Consider the following 11,084-nt stretch of genomic DNA (forward strand, 5'->3'; position numbering starts at 1 on the left):
AACTTCTCGCAAATGGTGTTTTGTTGGCTCGTAATTCGACATCTTCGGAGCTGAGAAAAAATATGTTGTTTACATTTCAGCAAAATGACATAATAAAAAGTAAAGCCTAATGACAGGGCTTTGACATGAATATAGTTACAGAAGTATCCGATGCGATATAGCATAAGTTACGTGATCTATTATAAGTCCCTCAAAATTAATTCACAGTCCTAGTATATATGTTAGGCTCAAAGACCGAAAATGCTCATTGGGCGGAAAAACCGGTCACAAAGCGTTCAGACATCTCAGATTCAGCCACAACGCGAAATTTGTGTCGTGGCACTTTTAAAAACGCTCATAACGCATTTTGGCATATTCAAAAAGACCACAAAGCGAAATTCGTGTTGAGGTTCTTTTGATAATCAACCAAAACGCGTTCTGGCAATGTAAAAATGCCACAACGCGTTGTGGACACCTATTGATGCAGCCATGACGCGATATAAGACAAATGCAATCTATTAACGGCCGACGGATTCATGTACATTCTTGTTCGTCATTTTATTTAGTATTGCTAGAGTGTGGACGTCGTTGGTTTGCGTGCTAATCATGTCTGATAAAAAGAAAATTTTTTATGATAAATTGAGTGAGTTGAAGAAAACAAGTACTGTTCGGAGTGTTTTTATCGATAACGAGCGGTACGAAATATCTACTTCAAGAAGTAAAAGAAGCTCAGTTACTTCGAAAAAATAAGTAATCGCTATCGTCAAAGCAGTATCGTCGTATAAAGCGATACGACATCTTAAAACTTGATGATACTGAAAATTGATTGAAAGTGGTTCTGAAGGCATAGATGATTCTAAAATTCGCTATTTCTGTAAAACGGATGAGCTATTTGATGTATTGGAGGCAGCACATCTCAACGTGGGACATAAAAGAAAAAGAGGTAGGTACATTTTTGAAATTTGACTAGATTTGATACATATTTACGTTATATTACGAATTCCAAGATGTTTTCGGTACAAGATTGATATCGCGAAGTATAGTTAGACATGTTAGGTATGATAGTAGTTAATAAAGTTTTTAGTTTCATAGTCAATAAATAATTAATAATTTGTGTTTGTCTAATATTTTTCTACATTATTTTTATTTATGTTTCAGTTATGGAAGCTGAACTAAAAAAGAAATATTGTAATGTTACTCGTCAAATAATAAATCTTTTTCTGTCTTTGTGTGAACAGTCAATTGAAGAAAAAGATACCAAAACATGGATTAGTTATACAACTTATTTTATCTGACTACATGAACTCTCGATGTCAACTGGACTTGATTGACATGCAGAGCCAGATAAAGATTATCGATTCATTATGAATTATCAAGATCATTTAACCAAATTCACAATTCTTCGTCCTCTTAAGACGAAGACTGCCGAGGAAGTGACCTACCAACTCATAGACATATTTTGTTTATTCGGTGCCCTATGTATACTTCAAAGCGACAATGGTCGTGAATTCGTAAATAAAATAATTAAAAGGCCGATATGTAGCCTGGAATGAAGCTTGTTAATGGTAAACCGCGACATTCTCAGAGTCAGGGTTCAGTTGAAAGGTCGAACCAAGATATTTGTGACATGCTGGTAGCGTGGATGGCTGACAATAATACGGAAAAATGGTCTGAAGGACTCCGATTTACTCAAAGTAAGAAGAATCGAGCTCTCCATTCGGTAATTAAGACAAGTCCTTATGAGGCTATGTTTGGATCAGCGCAAAAGATCGGACTTGCGGATTCCTCTCTTTCCAGTGACATGTATTCTTCTATAGAAACTGAAGAAGAATTGGAACAACTTCTTTCTTCGGTAAAGAACAATGATCAAGATAAGACTGATGAAGAAGAAGTTAACGAACAATCTAGTGAAGATAAAAATATACCTCAAGCTGGAGAGGTTACACAAGAATAAAAAAAAAGATGACAGCAAAATTTATTGTGTGATTTGTGAAAACGAAACTTCAGGAGCTTACAAGTGTTCAGGATGTCATTTAATATATTTACGTTATTTGCGGAGAAAGTGATGAGAATAATGAGGGTTTCGGACAGAATGTTACTTGCAAGCTCTGTATAAGGAAGAACAGAAAACAGCGTTGAGAGAGAATGTGCTAAATCTGGTCAAAATTTCCTAAAGTTGAATTGTATTCGAACTAGTGTAGCGGTCAGAGTGCCTGACGTTGATAAAGGACGCGCAGCTCCCAGAAATGTCTTAGCTGTTGTTGCCGGAATTAATTCATCAGGGCTTTATCAATTAGGTACCAAAGAAGGGCTCCTTGAGCGATTTTATGCTCGCAATGAATTTATAGTTGCTGAGAGCAACTTTATTGAACTGCAAGACGTACTTCACTAACTCTTCGTTCAGCTTCTATGTTGTCATCTGGAAGTAAGCAAGGTTTTATAAGCTGCCACTGTAAAAGATACTGCATTGACAAAAAATGCAAATGTCTCTCTAAAAATATAAAGTTCAATTCCAAATGTCAGTAATAGTTCTTGCAAAAATAAATAATTTATTAATAATTCTCACAAAGGGACCAATATATATTATGAACAATGTTTATTATTAGAAAAATACTAATTAATGAAGATTTCTATTACAAAATCTTCTTTGATTAAAAAAGCCATAGTATTAATAAAGATAACTGTATTTTCTTTTACAATTCTCAGTCAAAAAGACAATTTATTTCATTTTAATTGAATTAACGTCAATTGTTATAACAAAATAACGTCAATTATTTTATTTTATGAATCCTTGATACTTACGTATGAAAAAAAGTATTATTTTAGTCAAACAAAAAAATTTATTTGTAAATGATTTTGTCAATTGATGGCAAATTTGTTTTTAATAAAAGAACTCTCACAAAGAGAGCAACTCTAAACAGTATTTTATATTATTATTAATAAAAAATACTGATGAATGAAAACTTCTATCACAGAAACTTAATTGTTTTAAATTGTAAGAGCTATAGGATTAATAAGGCTAACTGTTAATTTTCTTTATAAATTTTTTCTTTATAATTTTATTTTTATTGCATTATTGCTGTGTCAATAAACGTCAAATTTCAAAGATTTAACTACCTTTTGTCCTTTTATGTCCCGCGTTGAGATGTGCTGCCTCCAATACATCAAATAGCTCATCTGCCTTACAGAAATAGCGAATTTTAGAATCATCCATACCTTTAGAACCACAATCAGTTTTTCAGTATCACCAAGTTTTAAGATGTCGTATCGCTTTATACGACAATACTGCTTTGATGATACCGATTGCTTATTTTTTCGAAGTAACTGAGCTTCTTTTACTTTTTGAAGTAATATTTCGTACCACATAATTAGCACGCAAACCAACAACGTCCACACTCTAGCAATACTCTAAATGAAATAACGAACAAGAATGTGCATGAATCCGTCGGCCGTTGATAGATTGTATTTGTCTTACATCGCGTCATGGCTGCATCAATAAGCGTCCACAACGCGTTGTGGCATTTTTACATTGCCAGAACGCGTTTTGGTCGATTATTAAAAGAACCTCAACACGAATTTCGCTTTGTGGCCTTTTTGAATATGCCTAAACGTGTTATGAGCGTTTTGGAAAGTGCCTCCACGCAAATTTCGCGTTGTGGCTGAATCTGAGAAGTCAAAACGCGTTCTGATCGGTTTTTCCGTTCAATGAGCGTTTTCGGTCTTTGAGCCTAACATATATACAAGGTGTTTCAAACCACCCGTACCACCCACTTGAAAACTAGAGAAGTGATTATTTAAAAAAAGTAAAAACATTTTCTTTATAAATCGGGTGCGCTCTATCGAATGGTGATATTTTCAACTTCTTGAAATTGAAAAACAATTTGAATTAACAATTCCATATTTTTTCTTAAAAACAACTGTATGTTTTCTTTATACCAATTGATTCCGCTCATTATTTTGTACATAAAAGTATTAAGGTAAGATAATCGAAAAATGAATATTTTACAAGATATTTTATGATTTATGTAAAATTAAGAATGATTTTAAGTCTCATAACTCTAAAAGCACTTCATGGAAAAATAATTTATTAGTGTTTTGGAAAGCTCTGAATGTAAGGCTACAAGAATATGCAATGAAAAAGAGGGGGTTCCATTTAAAAAAAATGCACTTCCGGTCTGAATCGCCTATTTACGGCCGGAACCAGAAGTTGAAAATATCACTATTCGATAGAGCGCACTCGATTTATAAAGAAAATGTTTTCACTTTTTTTAAATAACCACTTCTCTAGTTTTTAAATGGGTGGTACGAGTGGTCTGAAACACTCTGTATATATATATATATATATATATATATATATATATATATACACATATTTCTTTTTAATATTTAATATTGATTATTAATATTTTTATTATAAAACAATTAAAGAAATAGGCTAGAAAGTAAAATTACATTATAAAATTAATTACATTTTAAAATATAGTAATTGTTATAAAAAAAGTTGATATTGCAGGAATTCAAACTCATCGACGCAGTTACAAAAATTTAATGCGCTCAACTTAATTGCTAAATGTATTTAACATGTATTCCTGGGCAGACGCTCAATTTTAAAAATTTTTGTAAATTTTTCAGAAACTAAGGCCTATGTACTCAAATTCTTTTCCACAAACTTTATTCCCTTTCCTCTTCAAGTGAACTATGATTCATTTTTTTGACGGTTATTGTCATCTTTGTGTTAATAATTATTAATATAATAAATGTACATACAGGGTGTTCATTTTAAACTTTCCACTCGTTTATTTCATGATTGACTATTTTCTGCGAAAAATGCCAAGACGTTAATTTTGTTTTTGAGGGGGATATTTAAGTACATTAAATGAATATTTTACGAGAAATTGTATAGTTTATATAAAAATGTATGTGTTATATAAAATTGTATAATTTATAAAAATTACAAAATTATTTCAAATCTCATAACTCGAAAAGTATTTAACATATAAAATATTTTATTATAGTATTTTAGAAAGCTATCGAGAAATGAAAAATAGGGAGTTTCATTAAAAAAAATATTTCATAACTTCATATAACTTTAGCACCTTCACTCAAGGTTAAATATAATTCACTGTTAAATGTCCCCCTTTGAATACTACAATTTGTCTAAAACATTTTTTCATTTGATCACTTTCTGTGATGTTAATCGGAGTGCACAATTAAAATGGAACATCCTGTATATACTTCAAGTAAACACGCATGTAATCGTAAATTTCATTGATTTTGTCATATTTCTGTTGCAGGAAATACTGATTTATATAAACTATCCGATAATACCCTTTAATTGGGATTATGTGAAGATCATTTCTCTGACACATCATTCACAAAACGCAACAAAAGTACGATTGATAGGAGATGCTATATCAATTGCATATAATAACGCTGAATCATTCGTAAACGAACAAAATATTGAAGTGAAAGAAAGACATACAATAGTACTTTCTCCTAATAATGGAAACAAGATAGAAGAACAAGTACCTCAAGAGTGTACTCTGCGAACATACAGACCTGCAATTTTAAATTTTGAAATGTCTGCAGAGGAGGAAGACGTAATGGAATGAATGCATCTGGAGCCACCTATACATTAAAACATTAACAGCAAAGATAATAGTAAATCTAAAATATATAATAATAAAAAGAACAATCCCAAAATAATAAAAAGAGCATTGAGAATAGAAAATTTCAATTTACATCAAAAAATAAAACGCTTAAAATATCAGTTGCAATGTATGGCACAAAATTGTAAAAAATCAAACAAGAAAAAACAGAAAAAAAAAAATGCTACAGAATTTAATAAATGAACAAGAATTATATCCTGTGGCAAAAACAATGATAAATTTACAACTGCATATGCCACGTACATGATATACTGAAGAAGAGAAAATGCTTTCCAAGCAATTATATTATTATTCAGCCTCAGCATTTTGCCGTTTAAAGAAAGCAGGTTGTAATTTTCCTGGACAAAGAACAATTAGAAGAGATGGATAGAAGAATACAGTATAAAACCAGGATTTTGATATTATATTTAAAAAATTAAAAGAAAAAATTGCACAAATCTCTGAAAAACAAAGAGTGTATGCTTTAAAATGGGATGAGATGTCTATAAAAAGCTATGAAGAATATTCCTCAAAACTGGAGCAGGTGGAAGGTCTTGTTGATTTAGGATCTTTGGGCAGAAAAGCAGAAAGAACCAAATGTGTATTTTGCCTTGATAGTCTGAATGCACATCATCCATGACGACAACCATTGGCATATTTTTTAGAAGGCAAATGTATGAGATCACATGAAATAGTTTACTTAGTCATGTGTCTGGATAAATTGATTGAAACAGGTGCTGACATGAAACTAGTAACATGTGATCAAGATACAAATAATGAAGCCACTTATAGTCAACTAGGCGTTGATGTCCAAGAACCGTATTTCATGCACAATAATAAAAGATATCATGCTTCATATGATTTTCCGCATTTAGTAAAAAGACTAGCGAGTTTCCTTAGAATGCATGACAAGATATATTGCAAAGGAGAAATAATCGCATCATATTCTGATTTTGTAAAGACCTGTTGCAAAAACCTGGTGCGATAATGCGACAAAAGGAGGCTCAAATTTATTATCCCATTACACAAGCACACATTCGTCCGAATTATTTTGAAGCTATAAATGTGAAAAGAGCATTTCAATTATTTAGCATTTCAATTATACATTCGCAGCTGCAATTAAAATAGCTGGTGATGATAAAGAATTAGATTCAAGTATTTGGAAAGCAACAGCTGATTTTGCAGAGCATATGAACAACGCAATTGATGCTTGTAATTCATATAGTTTTAATGTCACACATTTGGTGAAAAGCGGCCATTGTCAAGAAAAAGTCCTGACATTGAAGATTTATTATCAAACTTTATGCAATGGTTCCTAGGATGGTCCAAGTTTCCGAATAAAATAAGTCAAGTTCCTTGCTTCAAAGGTTTTGCCATTACGACAGAAGCAATTCTTTCTCTGTATAAGGAACTTGCAAGTAAAAATGAAGGATTTGAACTTGCAACATGTTTATGCAACCAAGATGCGGTAGAATATTTGTTTTCAAAAATTCGGCAACGTGGAAGATTTAATCCTAATTCAACAGCAAGAATGGTTCGATTATCATTCAGGCATATAATTTCCACAGGTTACATTCAAACAAGTGATAAAGGAAATGTGCAATGTCATGAAAGTGAGGCTCTCATTAATAAACCAGATCAGTTTATTAAGACGGTTGAAAATCGTATGAGTAAAAATAATGTTGCTATCATTGATGATGATATTGATGATAATGATAATGATGATGTTGCCTCGATAACAAATTTATTTAATAAACATGCAGACATTCTTGAAGAATGTGATATAGACACAGAAAATGTAAGTATACTCAATAATTATGATGAAAATGCGATAATATTTTTTGCAGGATATGTGTCGAAAAAAATAATTGTCAAAACTGTCGTGCAACAATGTTAAAAACACCAATGGAAGACGCGACGCCAAATGTGAAATACATCGAATATCGCGAATATCCCAACGCAGATGAGGATGCTCCAACAGTTACGAAATTAGCACGACCAACATGCCTCTTTATCGATGACATAAAAACACAATTGATGAGTTTTAATCGTACGTGGCAACATCATTGGGCATCAAACAGGTCCTTGAAAACATTGCAAATGAGGGTATGTATGCAACAAATAAAGTGCATGCTGAATGGTTTAATATAAATGATAAGTGTTATAATCATCACATACAAGCATTAAAGTTTTTATTAACTGTCAAGCGACGCAGTAGCGTCGCGACGCCAAGTATATAAGTAGCGACGCTAAGTACATAAAAAACAAGTCCAAGCATTGAGTTCCACGCATTGAGTTGAGAGTTACTGCTCCCGACGCGGCGCTACCAAGTACCTTATCCGGAATTTCGCGTCAAGTAAACTTTCGGTTAAGATATTTAATAAACTAAAGCCGTAATCAAAAATCTAACGACACTTTTATTATAAAATGTGAATATATGCTTTCGATTGCGACCTGTTTGAACAAAATCGGTGCAGTTAATCCTGAGAAATGATGATCGAATATCAGAATTGTGACATTTTTCATTTTTCTTCATTTCCAGTAGTCTCATGTACATATGCTCGCACGCAGACACGCAAAGCGAATTTGAAGCCCTCAAGCGGCGTTCACATCGCTGCGTATACGATTTTTGCTTCGATATACAATGCTTTAAGTGACAAAATCATATGTGTGCATATGCGCACATACGTGTGATATGTATATGTATGTGTACATACATATGAAAGATATCAAGCGACGCAGTAGCGTCGCGACGCCGAGTGCATTGAGTAAAAAAAAACTCCGATTTGTGACACTTAACGACCGCCAAGTAGACTGTGATTCATCAATCAAAAGGTAAATATTGCAAAATTTTTCTCATTTCTATTTAGATTAGACATAATATATTTTGACATATTGTTCAGGATTGGCCCTGAATTTCGAGCGAAAATATCACCCCCGGTAATACTGGCGCCATCTGTGCGCGTCAAAGCGAACTCACAAATATAATTTCGTACGGTGTTTCTTCAAAATCAGCCAAGATCCGCGTGATCGCGAAATAATACATGATTCTGACCAATAAGGCAATCGGAAAATCACGCGATTCGACGTGCCTGAACCGGATAGGCTCAAATCGGATCATCCGATGCGCCATCAAATTCTTATTATCTGGGAGAAAGGTTCTCTCGTGCAGTCTTTGTCTATTTCATATCCAAGTCATTACGAGTCATTGCGAGAGTCATAGAGAGTTCTAACGAATTTTTATAAAAGTCATTGTCGGATTATCGAGCAGCGAGAACTAAGATTTTGCAAGAGCGTTTGAAACAGTGTAACGTGCCAAACGCGATTATATTTAATCGACGAATTTTGTATAAGATATCACGACGGATCAACGGACAATTCAGTGAAAGATAATCGATTCCGTTCAACACGTGAACGTTCTGAACGCGAGTGCCGGGATTCGTCTAAGCACCTCTACTCTAAGTCAGAGGTGGAGCCTGTCTCTCATTGAGCCTCTGCTCATTCGTCGAACATTGGAAAGTGCGGTCTCGCTCGCTCTCACAGACAGCCCGATAGAGCGCTGTCTTTCTCTATCTCGCGCGTGCAGCCGTGGAAAGTGCGGTCTCGCTCGCCCTCACACGGACGGCTGAAAAGTGCCGTCTCGCTCGTTCTCACAGACAGCTGATTGAACGCTGTCTCTCTCAGTTTCGTGCGTGCACTCGTGAATAATGCGGTCTCGCTCGATCTCGCGAACGGCCGATAGAGCGCCATCCCGCTCTCTCTCGCAGACAGCCGTTGGAGCACTGTCTCTTTCAGTTTCGTGCGTGCACTCGTGAATAGTATGGTCTCGCTCGATCTCGCGAACGACCGATAGAGCGCCGTCTCGCTCTCTCTCGCAGACAGCTGATGTAACGCTGTCTCTCTCAATCTCGTGCGTGCAACCGTGAATCGTGCTATCTCGCTCGCTCACGCGGACAGTTGATGGAGCGCTGTCTCGCTCGCTCTCACGCGAACAGCTGATAACGCGTTGTATCGTTTTTATCAAGCGAACAATTGTATAGTGCGATCTCGCCGATCGAGTGCGAATCTCGACGTGCTCAAATATCCGAAATAGAGTCGCATATGCATCGAAATCTCATAAACTCTGTACATATCGTGTATTTTACGCAATAAACTTATCACCACTCTTGTGTGGCTGTCACTGTGTTACAATCAAAGGAGCAATTTTACGTTATTGCATCCCGTCACTCATCCAATGCGAAATCACGTTACTTTACTTGCAAACTCACGATACCCTCTCGGGTGTGTCCCAGCAAAACAAAATCGCAACTCACAGGTGCGTCCCGAACACATATTATATTAATAAAGAGAATAGACAGTTATCATTTTGTCGAATATATTTGTATAATTTATAATTATATATATATATATACAGGGTGAGGCATCTAAAACAGGCCACCTGAATAACTCCGTTGGTAAGCCGAATACAAAAAAATTGTTCAGACAAAAGTTGTATGGTTTCAAGGGGGACATATGATGGTGTCATTAGTTTAATCTTGAAGAGCCACCCGAAGGTCACGTGAAGGTCAGCTCCAACTTTTTAAATGGGACACCTTATATGCTTTTGCATATTTTTGTAGCTCATCTCAAGAGCTTTCCAAAACACTACAATTATGTTAGTTTTCATTAAATACTTTCCAAGTTATGAGGCTTGAAATCATTTTTTAATTTTACATAAACCGTAAAATATCTTGTAAAATATTCATTTTTCGATTATTTTACCTTAATACTTTTATGTACAAAATAATGAGAAGAATCAATTGGTGTAAAGAAAACACATAATTGCTTCGAACAAAAAAATGTAATTGTTAATTGCAAATTACATTTTTTTGTTCGAAGCAATTATGTGTTTTCTTTACACCAATTGATTCTTCTCATTATTTTGTACATAAAAGTATTAAGGTAAAATAATCGAAAAATGAATATTTTACAAGATATTTTACGGTTTATGTAAAATTAAAAAATGATTTCAAGCCTCATAACTTGGAAAGTATTTAATGAAAACTGACATAATTGTAGTGTTTTGGAAAGCTCTTGAGATGAGCTACAAGAATATGCAAAAGCATATAAGGTGTCCCATTTAAAAAGTTGGAGCTGACCTTCACGTGACCTTCGGGTGGCTCTTCAAGATTAAACTAATGACACCATCATATGTCCCCCTTGAAACCATACAACTTTTGTCTGAACAATTTTTTTATATTCGGCTTACCAACGGAGTTATTCAGGTGGCCTGTTTTAGATGCCTCACCCTGTATATATATATATATATGTGTGTGTATGTATGTATGTGTGTGTGTAGAAATTTATATATTTGACTGCGCAATCATAATTATAGTAATATAGACATTTATTACATTTGCCTACGTAGACACAAATATAGTTACACAGAAATATTTTCTATATCTATAATAATAATTA

At 34.2% G+C, this 11,084-nt stretch overlaps 1 protein-coding gene across 1 annotated transcript; it reads left to right on the forward strand.

Moving 5' to 3' along the window:
* Positions 1 to 1,528: 1,528 nt before the first annotated feature.
* LOC112639972 (KRAB-A domain-containing protein 2-like) lies at positions 1,529 to 1,933 on the forward strand. Its single transcript, XM_025415552.1, has one exon. The coding sequence runs from the start codon at positions 1,529 to 1,531 to the stop codon at positions 1,931 to 1,933; it is 405 nt and encodes a 134-aa protein (XP_025271337.1).
* Positions 1,934 to 11,084: the final 9,151 nt, after the last annotated feature.

This window comes from Camponotus floridanus, unplaced genomic scaffold (genome assembly GCF_003227725.1).
Source record: "Camponotus floridanus strain SB8 unplaced genomic scaffold, Cflo_v7.5 scaffold122, whole genome shotgun sequence".
In the NCBI taxonomy this organism is placed as follows: domain Eukaryota; kingdom Metazoa; phylum Arthropoda; class Insecta; order Hymenoptera; family Formicidae; genus Camponotus; species Camponotus floridanus.